Source organism: Aegilops tauschii, chromosome 1 (assembly GCF_002575655.3).
Source record: "Aegilops tauschii subsp. strangulata cultivar AL8/78 chromosome 1, Aet v6.0, whole genome shotgun sequence".
NCBI lineage: Eukaryota > Viridiplantae > Streptophyta > Magnoliopsida > Poales > Poaceae > Aegilops > Aegilops tauschii.
Window position 1 is genome coordinate 203,914,266 of NC_053035.3, and position 20,969 is coordinate 203,935,234.

At 42.9% G+C, this 20,969-nt stretch overlaps 1 protein-coding gene across 1 annotated transcript; it reads left to right on the forward strand.

Moving 5' to 3' along the window:
• The first annotated feature begins 348 nt into the window (after window positions 1–348).
• Window positions 349–1,591, forward strand: LOC109733157 (chitinase 2). Its single transcript, XM_020292340.4, has one exon. The coding sequence runs from the start codon at window positions 489–491 to the stop codon at window positions 1,437–1,439; it is 951 nt and encodes a 316-aa protein (XP_020147929.1). The 5' UTR covers window positions 349–488; the 3' UTR covers window positions 1,440–1,591.
• Window positions 1,592–20,969: the final 19,378 nt, after the last annotated feature.

Here is a 20,969-nt window from a genome sequence, read left to right on the forward strand (position 1 = left end):
ATCGGAGAAGTGCATGCATGGATCGCTTGCCGGTGCTTGTCAGGTTCGTATCAACCGTGGTGGCAGTGGAGCATATACAGGATCAAGATGCTACCTGTATGGGCTGCCTGCCGGTGGACGTCGGGATCAACTCAACGGAAATCAGAGACGCCTGGAGTTTGACAGCGGCGGCGCACGAGGCACACACGCGGTCAGGGTATCCTTGCAAAATTAAATTGCAGGTTTTAGTTGGAGGGTGGGCGTGTTAGTGTAAAATTACCGCTAAGGCTGCTAATTCTCGGGATTAAGATCGTGGGGCTGAGAAAGAAGGGATACACGGACACAGGAAATAGCCCGGATTCATCAGATATGTTGCCTTTATCGTTAGCCGCAAAACGAACTAGTAGTAGAATAGAAGCTATAAATACTGCAGCTGATGCTGAAGCTGAACCATCCAAGCTGTGCAAAACCAATTTCTCCCCAGGAGCCAGGAGTAACAAAAGCTACCAATGGGCTCCACAAAGCTCATTGCCATGGCAGCGACTCTTCTACCCGCTTTCCTCGCCCTCCATCTACACGCCCCAGCAGCAATGGCCACCGCGGCAGGAAGCTCCAACTCCAACCTCTTCCGCGACTACATCGGCGCCCTCTACAACGGCGTCAGGTTCGCCGACGTGCCGGTCGACCCGCGCGCCCGGTTCGACTTCATCCTCGCTTTCGTCATCGACTACACCACCGCGACGGAGCCCCCGTCCCCGACCAACGGCCGGTTCAACGTCTTCTGGCAGGACACGGTGCTCACCCCTGACGCGGTCGCCGAGGTCAAGCGGCGGAACCCCAACGTGCGCGTGGCCGTCAGCCTCGGCGGCGCCACGGTCAACGGCAGGCCCGTGTTCTTCAACGTCACCTCCAGCGTCGACTCCTGGGTCCGCAACGCCGTCGACTCGCTCACCGGCATCATTTGGCGGTACGGCCTGGACGGCATCGACATCGACTACGAGCAGTTCCAGGTGGACCCGGCCACCTTCGCCGAGTGCGCCGGCCGTCTCGTGGCGGCGCTCAAGAGCAGCGGCGTCATCAGGTTCGCGTCCATCGCGCCGTACGGCAACGCCGACGTGCAGCGCTACTACCGGACGCTGTGGGCGGCGCACGGGGCCGCCATAGACTACGTCAACTTCCAGTTCTACGCCTACGGCGCTAGCACCACCGCGGCGAAGTACGTCAGCCTCTTCGACGAGCAGATCGCCAACTACCCTGGAGCCAACATCCTGGCCAGCTTCACCACGGCGGCGACGAACACCTCGGTGCCGGTGGACACTGCGCTTAGTGCTTGCCGGACTCTGCAGGGGCAGGGCAAGCTCTACGGCATCTTTGCCTGGGCTGCAGACCATTCCAGGAATCAAGGATTCAAGTATGAGACAGAGTCGCAGGCCCTGTTGACTGATGCCACCACTTACTAGTTACCCACAGCTTCTTGGTTTGAGTATATCGATTTTTTAGTGAAATCATATGGAATAAAACGAGCATCCGATTTTAATTGTTGGGCGTATTTTTGTCTGCGCCCTATTAAGCCTAAAATTATTGAAAAATATTTACATTTGAGATTTATTTATAGCACAGTTCTCAACAAATCCATAACTTCTCCAGCCCTTCCTCTAAACTTTCTTCTTGCAAGAAAAACTTCTAGCCTATTTTTCAACCGTTAAGCTAGTACAAAAAATACCAGAAGTAAAAAATACATTCATGTCCGTAGACCACCTAGCGACGACTACAAGCACTGGAGCAAGCCGAAGGCGCGCCGCCGTCATCGCCCTTCCCTCATTGAAGACAAGCAAACCTTGTTGTAGTAAATCGTCGGGAAGTCATCGTGCTAAACCCCATCGGACCAACGCATCAGAACAACAACCGTCGCCGATGAAGAGAAGCGTAGATCGAAAGGATCCAACCTGTAGACAGACGAACAAAAACCGGATCCACGTAGATCCACGAAGACAAATGCCGAACGAATCCCATGAGATCCGCAGGAGACAAACCTCCACACGCCCTCTGACATACTAGAAACACCATTAGAGCTGGGGCTAGGCGGGGAGGACCATATTCCACCTACAGAGAGTCGACGCCGCCTCGCATCACTGAGCAGGACACAAACCCTAATAAAACTCGAAAAACATTAAAAAAAAAAACGGAGCCCTGCCATCAGAAAAGGCCGGGATCCATTGCGCCTCCGCGGCCCTAAGACCACAGGAGACGAGGTAGACTGGTGGTTGCGCAGGCAGGAGGCACGTGAAACCCTAGCACGTTGTGTGCAGGCATGCGAGCGGCCGCTAGTTCATTTCTGTACGTAGACTTTTCAGATAGTCCCCCTTCCTCTAAACTTTAACTCCATAAACAAGTCAATGTTGCAAAGACATTTACTCTGGCCCTACAACGCTCTTCAGGCAGGACAATTGGAGTGTCAAGGGTATCTTTAAGACACTGACTCAGATGCCCTATAAGACCGTCAAAGAAACATACGACGGTGCATGTTGAGCTGAATGTGAAAAACTGGATCCAAAGGATTGCAAGGCTCCACAACATGACTAAATTGGGCAAATTTAGGAGTTTGTGGGCTTTGATCAGCCAAAGTCAACTTACCCCAAATTAGGAGACGCCATCTCCTATAACCTAATAACCTAAGTATTGATGGGGTTTACTCTTCGTCCTCTGCTTACAAAACCCAATTCAGTGGCCCGTATTGTAGATTAGATTCCTCCAAGATCTCATCCGCCCACACCGAGCCAAAATGTAAGTTATTCACCTCGCATGTCCTTCATGGTAGAATTCTTGCAACGGATATGCTCATTACACGGGAATGACCGCATCATCAAACGTATTTGCGTTGCCTTCAGCCACCAGAAACGACGACCCACCTTTGCAAGGATTGTCCCTTCGCAGTCGTCGTGTGGAACCATGCGTGCATCCAAAATGGCAAGAACTTACCTGCATCTAGCTTCCTCCCAGAGCCCGGAGGTGTCTCTGAATGGAGGCAGAATATCATTGCCTATGTGACTAAAACGACGAGTAAGAACCAACGCGGTCGACTTGCCAACATGGTCTATAACATTTAGAAGGAAAGAAACAGGTGCATTTTCAATGGCACGGACATGACTCGCTATGAGGTGGTTATGTTGGCGCTCGAGGACATCAAGCAACGCCATTAGGCATTTGGCTGAGCCATGCCCACGGTAGGCATCAGATGCTGTGTTTTTTTTAATCTTAGCCTTTGGGGATTTTGCCTCGTTCCCATAAAAATACGAGCGCCTCCTCAACAATATTATTTTACTTTTGTTCGTCTATATAAAAATGCAGCAGAAAAAGGTATTATGGAGGAAAAATAAATAATACCATCCAACGGTTCCACTAGTCATCATACTGGGATTGGATATCATATACATCTAAGAAATCCATCCTCATTATCTTATCTATCTTGACATGTAGCCTATACATATAATCAAGTAATTTCATCGTGTAAAAGCACTTCCCACTAACACTTTATGTGTGTGCTCCCACTAACTCTTCATGCGCATGCTTCCAATACCCTCACCCGACCCCTTTTTTATTCTCCTCGTGTGAGTTGCTACCTTTCACTCTTCACCTAGTCTAGGGATTGACTATTCGTCACCCTAGATGAGGAATAGTTATTCTTCACACCCCCCCCCCCCTATTTTACTACTAGTGCACTGTAATTTTACATTCCGTAAGTTTTTTCTTACTTCTGACGTAAAAAGAGGCCGTAAGAAAATATATAATTGCCGTAAAAAATATTTTATGTTATGTAAAATTACAAACGTAAAAACATAGTGTAAAATATACATAAATTTCAAATTTTCTTGTCTAATGTCCTATATTTTTATTTTCTTGTACCAAATTTTACATAGTGAATCAATAAGAATGTAACTATTTGAATTCCAAATGTAATTTAATTATGAAGTGATCGTAAGGTTACCTCGGATGAAGAATAACTTATTCTGCACCCTGGGTGATGAATAGCATCACTATATATATATATATATATATATAGTGGAAGCTCGGGACAATTAGTGAGTAATGCTAAATCGAGTATCTTCTTAGCCCTAATACACCAGTTGGAGTTAGAGAGGAAGTTTGTGAAGAGCTGGATATTGCCACTGAAGCTCTTTCGGACAAGTATTTGGGGCTACCTGATACGTCTCCAATGTATCTATAATTTTTTATTGTTCCATGCTATTATATTATTCATCTAAGATGTTTTATATGCATTTATATGCTATTTTATATCATTTTTGGACTAGCCTATTAACCTAGAGCCCAGTGCCAATTTCTGTTTTTTTTCTTGTTTTTGAGTTTTACAGAAAAGGAATACCAAACGGAGTCCAATTGACGTGCCAATTTTTGATGATTTTTTATGGACCAAAAGAAGCCCCGGAGTAAAATAGTTGGGCCAGAAGAGTCCCGAGCCATCCACAAGGGTGGAGGGCGCGCCCTACCCCCTGGGCGCACCCCCCTGCCTCATGGATGACTCGCAGACCCCCCTGACGTGAGACCGACGCCAAAATTCCTATAAATACAGAAACCCTCGAAAAGAAACCTAGATCGCGAGTTCCGCCGCCGCAAGCCTCTGTAGCCACCAAAAACCAATCGGGGCCCTGTTCCGGCACCCTGCCGGAGGGGGCATCCATCACCGGTGGCCATCTTCATCATCCCGGCGCTCTCCATGACGAGGAGGGAGTAGTTCACCCTCGGGGCTGAGGGTATGTACCAGTAGCTATGTGTTTGATCTCTCTCTCGTGTTCTTGATTCGGCACGATCTTCATGCATCATGAGCTTTGCCATTATAGTTGGATCTTATGATGTTTCTCCCCTCTATCTCTTGTAATGGATTGAGTTTTCCCTTTGAAGTTATCTTATCGGATTAAGTCTTTAAGGATTTGAGAACACTTGCTGTATGTCTTGCGTGGGATACCCGTGGTGACAATGGGGTATTCTATTGATTCACTTGATGTATGTTTTGGTGATCAACTTGCGGGTTCCGTGACCTTGGGAATCTAGGCATAGGAGTTGGCACACGTTTTCGTCTTGAATCTAAAGGTAGAAACTTTGGGGCACTCTTTGATGTTCTTTGTGTTGGTTTGAATAGATGAATCTGAGATTGTGTGATGCATATCGTATAATCATACCCGTGGATACTTGTGGTGACATTGGAGTATCTAGGTGTCATTAGGGTTTTGGTTGATTTGTATCTTGAGGTGTTATTTTACTACGAACTCTAGGGCTATTTGTGACACTTATAGAAATAGCCCAATGGATTGATCGAAAAGAATAACTTTGAGGTGGTTTCGTACCCTACAGTAATCTCTTCGTTTGTTCTCCGCTATTAGTGACTTTGGAGTGACTCTTTGTTGCATTTTGAGGGATTGTTATATGATCAAATTATGGTATCCTTGTTGAGATAACTTGCACTAGTGAAAGTATGAACCCTAGGCCTTGTTTTGAAGCATTGCAATACCGTTTGTGCTCACTTTTATCATTAGATACCTTGCTGTTTTTATATTTTCAGATTACAAAAACCTATATCTACCATCCATATTGCACTTGTATCACCATCTCTTCGTTGAACTAGTGCGCCTATACAATTTACCATTGTATTGGGTGTGTTGGGGACACAAGAGACTCTTTGTTATTTGATTGCAGGGTTGTTTGAGAGAGACCATCTTCATCCTAAGCCTCCCACGGATTGATAAACCTTAGGTCATCCACTTGAGAGAAATTTGCTACTGTCCTACAAACCTCTGCACTTGGAGGCCCAACAACTTTTATAAGAAGAAGGTTGTGTAGTAGACACCAAGCTCTTTTCTGGCGCTGTTGCCGGGGAGGTTAGTGCTTGAAGGTATATTTTTAGATCTTGCAATCAAATATTTTTGTTTCTTGTTTTATCACTAGTTTAGTCTATAAAAAAATTACAAAAAAATGGAATTCAGGTTGCCTCATATGCTTCATCTTTTTAATATCTTTCATGAAAATGATGGAAAGGAAAATTGTGCTCAAGTGTTAGAAGAAGAATGCATTAAAATGTTTGGCAAATATTTTAGTGATGAGCATGATTGCAATGTTGTTAGTATGAATTCTTTGAATATCCATGATGCTAATGATATGCAAAGCCACAAGCTTGGGGATGCTATGTTTGATGAAGATGCTATTTTTAGTCCCCCAAGTTTTAATGAGCAAATTTATTATGATGATAGCATGCCTCCTTTTTATGATGATTATGTTGACGAAAGTGGTTTCGGAGAGGTCACTTTATTTAGTGATGAATCCACTATTTTGGAAGAGGTTCCAATTGATTATGAGAACAAAGTTGCTACTTATGATGATTATTGTGATGACACTTATGCTATAAAAAGTAGTGATGATTATATTTATAAAACTTTTCATGATTATGATTACCCTTTTTCTGAACATCTCTTTTAATGTGGAAACAATTTATAGTATTCAAGTTTCTTATGATACTCCCACTATTCTGAATGAGAAGAATTTTGGTTATGTGGAGAGTAATAAAATTTATATGCTTGTGCATCATGAAAATAGAGCTTTATGTGATAGTTATATTGTTGAATTCATTCATGATGCTACTAAAATTTATTATGAAGGAGGAACATATGCTTGTAGGAATTGCAATAATATCAAGTTTCCTCTCTATGTGTTGAAAATCTTGAAGCTATGCTTGTTTTGCTTTCCTATGCTAGTTGATTCTTGTTCCCATAAATTGTTTGCTCACAAAATCCCTATGCATAGGAAGTGGGTTAGGCTTAAATGTGTTAGTCATATTCTTCATGATGCTTTCATTATGTTTCAATTCTTATCTTTTATGTGAGCATCATTGAAATCGTCATGCCTAGCTAAAAAGGCATTAAAGAAAAGCACTTGTTGGGAGACAACCCAATATTTACCCCTACTGTTTTTGTGTGTCCACATGATTAAGATACTGTAGTAATCATGTTTTATAACTTTTGTTCAATAAAGTGCCAAGTAGAATCTTTGGGAAGACTTGGGTGAAAGTTAATGTGATCTTGCTGTAAAAAACAGAAATTTTGCGCTCATGATATTAGCTGTCATTTTTTACAGAAGAGTACTTTTAAGTTTATTATTTTTGCAGAAGATTAATAGACAAATTAATCAAGTCCACCAATTTATTTCAGAATTTTTGGAGTTACAGAAGTATTCGAGAGTTACAGATTACTACAGACTGTTCTGTTTTTGACAGATTCTGTTTACTATGTGTTGTTTGCTTATTTTGATGAATCTATCAGTAGTATCGGAGGGTATGAACCATAAAGAAGTTGGAATACAGTAGATATTACACCAATATAAATAAAGAATGAGTTCACAACAGTACCAAAAGTGGTGATTTTATTTCCTTATACTAACGGAGCTTACGAGTTTTCTGTTGAGTTTTGTGTTGTGAAGTTTTCAAGTTTTGGGTAAAGATTCGATGGACTGTGGAATAAGGAGTGGCAAGAGCCTAAGCTTGGGGATGCCCAAGGCACCCCAAGGTAATATTCAAGTACAACCAAGAGCCTAAGTTTGGGATGCCCCGGAAGGCATCCCCTCTTTCGTCTTGGTTCATCGGTAACCTTACTTGGAGCTATATTTTTATTCACCACATGATATGTGTTTTGCTTGGAGCGTCATTTTATTTTATTTTGTTTTGCTTGCTGTTTGAATAAAATACCAAGATCTGAAATTCTTAAATGTTAGAGAGTCTTCACATAGTTGCATAATTATTCGACTACTCATTGATCTTCACTTATATCTTTCGGAGTAGTTTGTCATTTGCTCTAGTGCTTCACTTATATCTTTTTAGAGCACGACGGTGGTTTTATTTTAAAGAAATTGATGAACTCTCATGCTTCACTTATATTATTTTGAGAGTCTTAAACAGCATGGTAATTTTCATAGGTTATGAATTTAGTCCTAATATGATATGCATCCAAGAGTGATATAATAAAAGCTTTCATATAAAGTGCATTGAATACTATGAGAAGTTTGATTCTTTATGATTGTTTGAGATATGAAGATGGTGATATTAGAGTCATGCTAGTGGAGTAGTTGTGAATTTAAGAGATACTTGTGTTAAAGTTTGTGATTCCCGTAGCATGCACGTATGGTGAACCGTTATGTGATGAAGTTGGAGCATGAGGTATTTACTGATTGTCTTCCTTATGAGTGGAGGTCGGGATCGCGCGATGGTTAACACATACCTACCCATCCCCTAGGAGCATGCGCGTAGTACTTTGTTTTGATGACATGTAGGTTTTTGTAATAAGTATAAGAGTTCTTTATGACTAATGTTGAGTCCATGGATTATACGCACTCTCACCCTTCCACCATTGCTAGCCTCTCTTGTGCCGCGCAACTTTCGCCGGTACCATACACCCACCATACACCTTCCTCAAGACAGCCACCATACCTACCTATTATGGCATTTCCATAGCCATTCCGAGATATATTGCCATGCAACTTTCCACCGTTTCGTTTATTATGACACGCTTCATCATTGTCATATTGCTTTGCATGATCATGTAGTTGACATTGGATTTGTGGCAAAGCCACCTTTCATAATTCTTTCATACATGTCACTCTTGAGTCATTGCACATCCTGGTACACCGCCGGAGGCATTCATATAGAGTCATATTTTGTTCTAAGTATTGAGTTGTAACTCTTGAGTTGTAAGTAAATAAAAGTGTGATGATCATCATTATTAGAGCATTGTCCCAGTGAGGAAAGGATGATGGAGACTATGATTCCCCATAAGTCGGGTTGAGACTCCGGACGAAAAATAATAAAAATAAAAATAAAAAAAAGAGGCCAAAAAAAGAAGAAGAGAGGGCCCCAAAAAAAGAGAAAACAAAAAATGAGAGAAAAAGAGAGAAGGGGCAATGCTACTATCCTTTTACCACACTTGTGCTTCAAAGTAGCACCATGATCTTCATAATAGAGAGTCTCCTGTGTTGTCACTTTCATATACTAGTGGGAATTTTCCATCATAGAATTTGGCTTGTATATTCCAACGATGGGCTTCCTCAAATGCCATAGGTCTTCATGAGCAAGCAAGTTGGATGCACACCCACTTAGTTTCTTTTTGAGCTTTCATACACTTATAGCTCTAGTGCATCTGTTGCATGGCAATCCCTACTCACTCACATTGATATCTATTGATGGGCATCTCCATAGCCCGTTGATACACCTAGTTGATGTGATACTATCTTCTCCTTTTGTCTTCTCCACAACCACCATTCTATTCCACCTATAGTGCTATGTCCATGACTCTCGCTCATGTATTGAGTGAAAGTTAAAAAAGTTTGAGAATACTAAAGTATGAAACAACTGCTTGGCTGAAACCGGGGTTGTGCATGATTTAAATATTTTGTGTGATGAAGATAGAGCATAGCCAGACTATATGATTTTGTAGGGATAGCTTTCTTTGGCCATGTTATTTTGAGAAGACATGATTGCTTTGTTAGTATGCTTGAAGTATTATTATTTTTATGTCAATATTAAACTTTTGTTTTGAATCTTATGGATCTGAATATTCTTGCCACAATAAAGAGAATTACATGGATAAATATGTTAGGTAGCATTCCACATCAAAAATTCTGTTTTTATCATTTACCTACTCGGGGACGAGCAGGAATTAAGCTTGGGGATGCTTGATACGTCTCCAACGTATCTATAATTTTTTTATTGTTCCATGCTATTATATTATCCATCTAGGATGTTTTATATGTATTTATATGCTATTTTATATGATTTTTGGGACTAACCTATTAACCTAGAGCCCAGTGCCAGTTTCTGTTTTTTCCTTGTTTTTGAGTTTTACAGAAAAGGAATACCAAAGGAGTCCAATTGACGTGCCAATTTTTTATGATTTTTTATGGACCAAAAGAAGCCCCAGGAGTAAAATAGTTTGGCTAGAAGAATCCCGAGCCATCCACGAGGGTGGAGGGCGCGCCCTACCCCCCTGGGCGCGCCCCCTGCCTCGTGGATGACTCGGAGACCCCCCTGACGTGAGACCGACGCCAAAAATTCCTATAAGTATAGAAACCCCCGAAAAGAAACCTAGATCGGGAGTTCCGCCGCCACAAGCCTCTATAGCCACCAAAAACCAATCGGGACCCTGTTCCGGCACCCTGCCGGAGGGGGCATCCATCATCGGTGGCCATCTTCATCATCCCGGCGCTCTCCATGACGAGGAGGGAGTAGTTCACCCTCGGGGCTGAGGGTATGTACCAGTAGCTATGTGTTTGATCTCTCTCTCGTGTTCTTGATTCGACACGATCTTGATGCATCGCGAGCTTTGCTATTATAGTTGGATCTTATGATGTTTCTCCCCCTCTATCTCTTGTAATGGATTGAGTTTTCCCTTTGAAGTTATCTTATCAAATTGAGTCTTTAAGGATCTGAGAACACTTGATGTATGTCTTGCGTGGGATACCCGTGGTGACAATGGGGTATTCTATTGATTCACTTGATGTATGTTTTGGTGATTGATACGTCTCCAACGTATCTACAATTTTTGATTGCTCCATGCTATATTATAGGGATGGCAATGGGTAGGGTATGGGCGGGTACAAGCTCCTTCTGCCCAAACCCATACCCATGGAAAATTTACATACCCACCCACTTCAATACCCATGGGCATAAATAGGCACCCATGCCCATACCCATCGGGTATCCTATACCAATGGATATCCAGTGGGTACAATATATAACATTTATTTTTTTGTAAAGGTGGAGAAATGAGTTAAATTCAAGTGACGATGGGCGAGCAGTATAGCACTGACGTGGCCTCCTCTGATTGGTGGCCTCTTGGAGGCATTAAGGGAGTATAATCAGCCGTTGGTGGAATCCCAATGTAGTGGAAGGCGGTGGCGGGAATGGGGGATCGCTAGGTCGAGAGTTGGACAGCAGTTTCGTAGCAAAGGGTCAAGATTTCATCTTTTTCAAGGAGTCGCATAAGACTTAGGATGAGTGGCAAGCAGGTGATAATGGGTCTATGAGCTATGGCCGGTTGAAGGAATACGAGATTTAGGATGGGCCACAAGATTTGGATGTTGACCTCATATGACATAAGAGTTATTTTCATTTATTAATGTTTTATGGGTATCCATTAGGTTACCCATGGGCATAATTTCATACCCATGCCCTACCTGTATATTTTGCGGGTATGGATACCCATTACCCGTGGGTACAAAATCTCACCAAGTCTTTCCCATGCCCGTTGTTTTCGGGTAGGGTACCCGCGGGTACCCATACCCATGGGCAAAACTGCCATCCCTACTATATTATCTACTGTTTTGGACATTATTGGGCCACTTTTATATTATTTTTGGGACTAACCTATTAACCGGAGGCCAGCCCAGAATTGCTGTTTTTTGCCTATTTCAGAGTTTCGCAGAAAAGGAATATCAAATGGAGTCCAAACGGAATGAAACCTTCGGGAACGTGATTTTTAGGAAGAATATGATCCAGGAGACTTGGACCCTACGTCAAGAAACAAAAGAGGAGGCCACGAGGTAGGGGGCACGCCCACCCCCCTAGGGCGCGCCCTCCACCCTCGTGGACCCCCTGTTGCTCCACCGACGTACTCCTTCCTCCTATATATACCTACGTACCCCCAAACGATCAGATACGTAGCCAAAAACCTAATTCCACCGCCGCAACCTTCTGTACCCACGAGATCCCATCTTGGGGCCTGTTCCGGAGCTCCGTCGGAGGGGGCATCCATCACGGAGGGCTTCTACATCAACACCATAGCCTCTCCGATGAAGTGTGAGTAGTTTACCTCAGACCTTCGGGTCCATAGTTAGTAGCTAGATGGCTTCTTCTCTCTTTTGGGATCTCAATACAATGTTCTCCCCCTCTCTCGTGGAGATCTATTCGATGTAATCTTCTTTTGCGGTGTGTTTGTTGAGACCGATGAATTGTGGGTTTATGATCAAGATTATCTATGAACAATATTTGAATCTTCTCTGAATTCTTTTATGTATGATTGGTTATCTTTGCAAGTCTCTTCGAATTATCAGTTTGGTTTGGCCTACTAGATTGATCTTTCTTGCAATGGGAGAAGTGCTTAGCTTTGGGTTCAATCTTGCGGTGTCCTTTCCCAGTGATAGTAGGGGCAGCAAGGCACGTATTGTATTGTTGCCATCGAGGATAACAAGATGGGGTTTTTATCATATTGCATGAATTTATCCCTCTACATCATGTCATCTTGCTTAAGGCGTTACTCTGTTTTCATGCACTTAATACTCTAGATGCATGCTGGATAGCGGTCGATGAGTGGAGTAATAGTAGTAGATGCAGGCAGGAGTCGGTCTACTTGTCTCGGACGTGATGCCTATATACATGATCATACCTAGATATTCTCATAACTATGCTCAATTCTGTCAATTGCTCAACAGTAATTCGTTCACCCGCCGTAAAATACTTATGCTCTTGAGAGAAGCCACTAGTGAAACCTATGGCCCCCGGGTCTATCTTCATCATATTAATCTTCCAACACTTAGTTATTTCCTTTGCTTTTTTACTTTGCTTTTATTTTACTTTGCATCTTTATCACAAAAATACCAAAAATATTATCCTATCATATCTATCAGATCTCACGCTCGTAAGTGACCGTGAAGGGATTGACAACCCCTTATCGCGTTGGTTGCGAGGATTTATTTGTTTTGTGTAGGTACGAGGGACTCGCGCGTAGCCTCCTACTGGATTGATACCTTGGTTCTCAAAAACTGAGGGAAATACTTACGCTACTTTGCTGCATCACCCTTTCCTCTTCAAGGGAAACCAATGCAGTGCTCAAGAGGTAGCAGTGATCAACTTGCGGGTTCCATGACCTTGGGAATCTATGCATAGGGGTTGGCACACGTTTTCGTCTTGAATCTCCGGTAGAAACTTTGGGGCAGTCTTTGATCTTCTTTGTGTTCGTTTGAATAGATGAATCTGAGATTGTGTGATGCATATCGTATAATCATACATGTGGATACTTGTGGTGACATTGGAGTATCTAGGTGACATTAGGGTTTTGGTTGATTTGTGTCTTAAGGTGTTATTTTACTACGAAATCTAGGGCTGTTTGTGACACTTATAGGAATAGCCCAATGGATTGATCGGAAAGAATAACTTTGAGGTGGTTTTGTACCCTACAATAATCTCTTCGTTTGTTCTCCGCTATTAGTGACTTTGGAGTGACTCTTTGTTGCATTTTGAGGGATTGTTATATGATCTAATTATGTTATCCTTGTTGAGAGAATTTGCACTAGTGAAAGTATGAACCCTAGGCCTTGTTTCGAAGCATTGCAATACCGTTTGTACTCACTTTTATCATTAGTTACCTTGCTGTTTTTATATTTTCAGATTACAAAAACCTATATCTACCATCCATATTGCACTTGTATCACCATCTCTTCGCCGAACTAGTGCACCTATACAATTTACCATTGTATTGGATGTATTGGGGACACAAGAGACTTTTTGTTATTTGGTTGCAGGGTTGTTTGAGAGAGACCATCTTCATCCTGCGCCTCCCACAGATTGATAAACCTTAGGTCATCCACTTGAGGGAAATTTGCTACTGTCCTACAAACCTTTGCACTTGGAGGCCCAACAACGTCTATAAGAAGAAGGTTGTGTAGTAGACATCACTACCCACCTTGGTGGGCGTGGATAGGAGCGACTGTTTCCAACACTTAATAGATAGAATATGTCAGAGGCTCAAAGGGTGGAAGGAAAAATTCCTACCGATATAGGGTAATGAAATATTACTGAAATCAGTGGCTCAGGCAATCCCATCATATACTATGTCAGTGTTTAAACTCCCAAAAGGAATTTGCAAAACAATCACCAATGAGATTCTCATTTTTTGGTGGGGTGACGGAGAAGAGAAGAAGAAGATGCATTGGTTTGCGTGGTGGAAGATGTGTGTACCAAAGAAGAAAGGGGGATTGGGATTTAGAGACCTTCACAGTTTCAACCTTGATTTATTAGCAAAACAGTGTTGGCGTCTAATCCAAAACCCTTACTCTCTATGTGCACGTGTTTTGAGCACAAAGTATTATCCAGAGGGTAACATTTTGAAGGCGGGTCCAAAGAAAGGTTCATCGTTTACCTGGCAGAGTATTGTGGCAGGTATTCAAACATTCAAAAGAGGGTGGCGTGTGGGTACAGGAGCGCAGATAGATATATGGTAGGACCCATGGATTCCATCAAGCCCATCGCGGAAAGTTATTACCCCTCGAGGATCAGTGATGCTAAGATACGTGGAGGAATTGATTGATCCTCATTATGGGCAGTGGGACGAAGCTTTAATCCGAGACGTGTTCTCTCTAGTTGATGCATATAGGATCCTCCAAATACCCCTAAATGTTCAGGTGATGGAGGACTTCATAGCATGGAATTACACGAGATCAGGGACCTTTTCGGTCCGGTCAGCTTATCACAGAGAATTTTGAACACATATATGGACATCTTCTTGCTAGATCTGATGGTCAAGGGAATGCCCAAGCTAACACAATATGGCATGAAGTGTGGAATCTTAAACTCCCTGGGAAGATTAAGCACTTTGCTTGGAAGGCACTGAATGGATCGCTGCCCTGCTATGGAATATTGGCTAACAGGCATATCCCGCTTACCCCACAGTGCCCCTTCTGCTCGGTTGGGTTGGAAGATATTCAACATTGCTTGTTCACATGCAAGAGAGTGCAGGAAATCTAGTCAGAATTGGGGGTTCATAATGTTATACAGGAGGCTGTTATGCAGGACCGGTCTGGATCAGTAACTACAGAGATTCCTAGCTGGACACAAGGCGTTTCTGAAGGTTTGCCCACGTCCGAACTAATACTGGTGGCGGCCTGGTATCTTTGGTGGCAGAGGCGCCAACATGTGAAAGGGGAATTGATCCAAATAGTAGAGAAAGCAGCCATATCAATTAGAGTTCTAGCTACCAACTTTATCCGCGCTTACTCAAGCAAGTCTTCGGAGAGGAAGCAAGATCACACGTGGAAACGGCTGGCAAGCAATGTAATAAAAGTTAATGTGGATGCAACTTTCCAGTCCGACACTCTTTTCAGGAGCAACAGGAGCTATTGCACGTGACCACCGAGGGAATTTCATAGCAGCAGCCACATGGTGTCTCCCTCATATCTCGAGCGTTGACACAGCCGAAACTATGGCAATCCGCAATGGTTTATATCTAGCCGATAGGATCGGATGCAACAAAGTTCAAGTTGAGTTTGATAGTTGTTTCATGGTGGAATCAGTGCAGAACCCATATTATACGGGATCAAATATAGCCACGATTTTTGGAATGCAGAGAACTTGCTCTTGATTTTGCCAATACAGTATACTCTCACTGTCTTCGTGAAGCCAATGAGGCTGCTTATATCTTAGCTAGCAACTCATTTAGCAATAGATCTTCCTCTTTTTGGGAATCTAATATCCCGGACTTTATATCTCATGCTATTGTAAACGATCTATCATTGATTTGAGGAATACAGTCTTGATGTTTCAAAAAAAAGTCTCATTTCGCTTCTCACTACACTACTAGGGAAAACCCTAGTAGTAGCGCTCGAAATATGCATAGCAGTAGCGCTGGGTCCAGCGCTACTACTAAGGCGCTACAGCTAACTAGTAGCAGTAGCACTGGAAAGGGAGCGCTACTACTATACCTAGTTAGCAGTAGCGCTCTCCTTTGGGCAGCGCTACTGCTACTTACAAGTAGCAGTAGCGCTTGTTCTAAAAAGCGCTGCTGCTAAATTTTCCTGTATTTTTTAAAATACAGCTTTTTTCGTTGTGTGGTTTTATATGCAGTACTTTCATCATATGATTTTATGACCATGATTACTTATTATATATAACAGTGGGTGAAATGAATGTGGAGTAGATTCAAATGGAGGCAACATGTGGTGCATGTCGAAAGTACTACTCTAATCCAAACTTGATCTAGTTTGGATTAGTAGTACTTTCGATGTGCACCACATGTTGGCTTCACTTGAATCTAATCCAGGTTCATTTCACCAACTGTTATATATAATAAGTAATCATGCTCATATAACAACTTAGCATCATGCATCATCGATCATAATAATAAATAACTCATCATTGGTATCATAATAACAAGTCATACTCATCATCATCGATCATACAACTTCTACTCTATAACACATCATCATCATAGTCATCTAACCAATCCTACTTAGTTGTTCTTAGCACATGATCATGAGTATTATTAACTAGGACCTACTACCTTATCTTAGGTAAAATAGCATAAAACGAGATAGGCCCTGACTCTCCATTATGGAGAATGGAGATTATCCTGTCTTCAATTCTTGCCTTTTGCACAATGTTGCTTCCAAGTACCTCCTTACGACTGTCCATACATTTTTTCCATTCTTTGATTTTCATGTCTCCACTTCTTTTAGAAATCTGATATGGACATGTGAGATTCGTGGGATGACCAGGTCGTATGTTCAAAACATCAAGGCGACCATTCTGATACATCAGATGAGGCACACAATCATTCGGGATTTTCTGTTGAAAAACATAGTAATAACTTCGTAGTTAGCAATGTAGTTAAGTTTTAAAAGAATTTATGCAAAAGATGCATGGATGTAGTAATACTAAAAAATCTTACCATGGCATCTCCATGGATGTTACCGTAGTTCAACACGTGCACTAGTGGTACGTATTGACCATAATGTGGAGGAGTTTTATAATAGATATTGTAATTCTCAAGATCAGTACAAAATGCGACCAGATGATTTTTCTCCTGATAAGTTAACTCATAGCCATCGGTCTAGTACGTTCTGTCTACCATGTTCCGCACATTGTTTGAACAATGAAAATAAGCTGTTAATGGAAATAAGCTGTCAACTATTTTGAAATGAACAATATCAATTAGTTAATAACTATGTTTGAGAAACTCACATAACGGTAGAACTGGAAGCGTATCAACAAGGACCCAAATGTCCATATTGTCTTGGTCGATGTCAGGATCACCAAGATCCATGGTGACAAGCATACCCTCATAAAAACCATATGCAAAGTGCTTCCCAATTTTTGCAACCAAAATGGGTTAAGCTCTCAGAATTATACAGATTTACTTCAAAATCCATACCATAATGAGTCCTTAGGTGAATTTTCTTTGTTTCAAAATTTTCATGGTCTTCAAAATCCATCCTCTCCAAGACATAGCTGTTGGGGAACGTAGCAGAAATTCAAAATTTTCTACGCATCACCAAGATCAATCTATGGAGTAATCTAGCAACGAGGGGAAGGGGAGTGCATCTACATACCCTTGTAGATCGCGAGCGGAAGCGTTCAAGAGAACGGGGTTGATGGAGTCGTACTCGTCGTGATCCAAATCACCGATGATCCTAGCGCCGAACGGACGGAACCTCCACGTTCAACACACGTACGGAGCAGCGACGTCTCCTCCTTCTTGATCCAGCAAGGAGGGAGGAGAGGTTGATGGAGATCCAGCAGCACGACGGCGTGGTGGTGGAAGTAGCGGGATTCCAACAGGGCTTCACCAAGCGCTGCGGGAGGAGGGAGATGTGTCACGGGAGGGAGAGGGAGGCGCCAGGGCTGAGGTGTTGCTGCCCTCCCTTCCCCCCACTATATATAGGGCCAAGGGAGAGGGGGGGCGCAGCCTTGGCCCTTCCTCCAAGGAAGGGTGCGGCCAGGGAGGAGTCCTTCCCCCCCAAGGCACCTCGGAGGTGCCTTCCCCCTTTAGGACTCTCCCTTTTCCTTATCTCTTGGCGCCTGGGCCTCTTGGGGCTGGTGCCCTTGGCCCATATAGGCCAAGGCGCACCCCCTACAGCCCATGTGGCCCCCCGGGGCTGGTGGACCCCCTTGGTGGACCCCCGGACCCCTTTCGGTCACTCCCGGTACAATACCGATAAAGTGCGAAACTTTTCCGGCGACCAAAATAAGACTTCCCATATATAAATCTTTACCTCCGGACCATTCCGGAACTCCTCGTGACGTCTGGGATCTCATCCGTGACTCCGAACAACTTTCGGGTTACCGCATACTAATATCTCTATAACCCTAGCGTCACCGAACCTTAAGTGTGTAGACCCTACGGGTTCGGGAGACATGCAGACATGACCGAGACGACTCTCTGGTCAATAACCAACAGCGGGATCTGGATACCCATGTTGGCTCCCACATGCTCCTCGATGATCTCATCGGATCACGATGTCGAGGATTCAATCAATCCCGTATACAATTCCCTTTGTCTATCGGTATGTTACTTGTCCGAGATTCGATCGTCGGTATCCTATACCTTGTTCAATCTCGTTACCGGCAAGTCTCTTTACTCGTTCTGTAACTCACATCATCCCGTGATCAACTCCTTGGTCACATTGTGCACATTATGATATGTCCTACCGAGTGGGCCCAGAGATACCTCTCCGTTTACACGGAGTGACAAATCCCAGTCTCGATTCGTGCCAACCCAACAGACACTTTCGGAGATACCTGTAGTGCACCTTTATAGCCACCCAGTTACGTTGTGACGTTTGGTACACCCAAAGCATTCCTACGGTATCCGGGAGTTGCACAATCTCATGGTCTAAGGAAATGATACTTGACATTAGAAAAAGCTCTGAGCAAACGAACTACACGATCTTGTGCTAGGCTTAGGATTGGGTCTTGTCCATCACATCATTCTCCTAATGATGTGATCCCGTTATCAACGACATCCAATGTCCATGGTCAGGAAACCGTAACCATCTATTGATCAACGAGCTAGTCAACTAGAGGCTTACTAGGGACATGGTGTTGTCTATGTATCCACACATGTATCTGAGTTTCCTATCAATACAGTTCTAGCATGGATAATAAACGATTATCGTGAACAAGGAAATATAATAATAACCTATTTATTATTGCCTCTAGGGCATATTTCCAACAATAGCGTCTTGCATGGCATGGGATAAGCTACTCGAATTGTAAAAGATGAAAATTACACGTTGAAATAGTTACAGTCATGCTTAATTACGAAAAAACACTTGTCGTCGTTGCGTACCGTTCCAACATCGAAGGTCTCCTGGAGCTTAATGTTGAAGCGCCGATCTTCGTCCTGGTGAGGCCTGTCGCACAGACCTCGGTTGTCGTTGCACCAGCTGCACTCCCGCGGGAGACTTTCGTCATCCGATGACGGCATTTCCTACGTTCATAATTCAAAGATTAAACTTGTACAATTCAATATATGTACTACAAAAATTAAATTAAATCATTATTATTCATCACGGGTTGACTATCGGTGTGTCGAGTCTTTTTCTTGAAAACTCTCAGCTCGCGTGGTGTATACATTCGACCGTTGGTGATGGTAGCTCCTCCTTTCGTTCCCGAGTGCATTACACCAAAATGCCTAGCACACGGGAACGAAGGAGAAGCGACCCCCACGACAATAGTAGGGATTTTTCGTCCTCTCATATGTGGTGGAGACTCTCACACACTGATTCCTCTCTGACATTTGCGACCGTCAGTGATGGTCGTTACTCCTCCTTCCCCTAGTGCATAACAAAGGTCTAGCACCCAGAGAAGAAGGAGAAATGACCCCCACGACAACAGTCGGGCTTCTTCGTCCTCTCTCATATATCGTGGATACACTCCCTCACTGATTTTTCGACCTTCGGTGATGGAGCCTCGACAGACTTAAATTCAACCCAAAATGTCGTTTAATTATTTTTCTAGAAAATCCATGCCACTCATTATTTCCTACATATTCTAGCACAAGTCATGCCAGAATTCACGGAAAAATCCGGCATGACCTTTGCTAAAAAAGGACATATCGAGCGCCTGAAATTTGCCGGAACGGAAATTAATCAACACTCCAGCAAAACATAGGCCACTATAGGAGGTGTAACCTGCAAACATGGCCGGCCACTTGGGCAAGCACATATCCTATTTGAGCAACACAAGATATACATGTTTATATCTACATCATATGAGCATTCAATAAGCAAAACCAAATCGTAAAATCAATTATTATTCAAATTAGCATGCATTCAATAAGCAAAACTACATCATCTCTTGCGTCCGTACATCGTCGAATATTATCACTAATACACCTTGAAAAGTATCATACATATATATATATATATATATATATATATATAGCATCGCTAATATAGCTAGAACCGTAGCGCCCGACGGGTATCGGTGCGGGCGGTGGACTGCTACTTCTTGAGCACTTCGTTGGTTTTGCCTTGAAGAGGAAAGGGTGATGCAGTAAAGTAGCGTCAGTATTTCCCTCAGTTTTTGAGAACCAAGGTATCAATCCAGTCGGAGATCACGCTCAAGTCCCACGCACCTACACAAACAAATAAGAACCTCGCAATCAACGCGATAAAGGGGTTGTCAATCCCTTCACGGTCACTTACGAGAGTGAGATCTGATAGATATGATAAGATAATATTTTTGGTATTTTTATGATAAAGATGCAAAGTAAAATAAACAGCAATAAAAATAGCTAAGTGTTGGAAGATTAATATGATGGAAAATAGACCCGGGGGCCATAGGTTTCACTAGTGGCTTCTCTCAAGAGCATAAGTATTATGGTGGGTAAACAAATTACTGTCGAGCAATTGATAGAATTGAGCATAGTTATGAGAATATCTAGGTATGATCATGTATATAGGCATCACGTCCGCGACAAGTAGACCGAAACGATTCTGCATCTACTACTATTACTCCACACATTGACCGCTATCCAGCATGCATCTAGAGTATTAATTTCATAAGAACAGAGTAATACTTTAAGTAAGATGACATGATGTAGAGGGATAAACTCATGCAATATGATATAAACCCCCTCTTTTTATCCTCGATGGCAACAATACAATACGTGTCGTTTCCACTACTGTCACTGGGATCGAGCACCGCAAGATTGAACCCAAAGCTA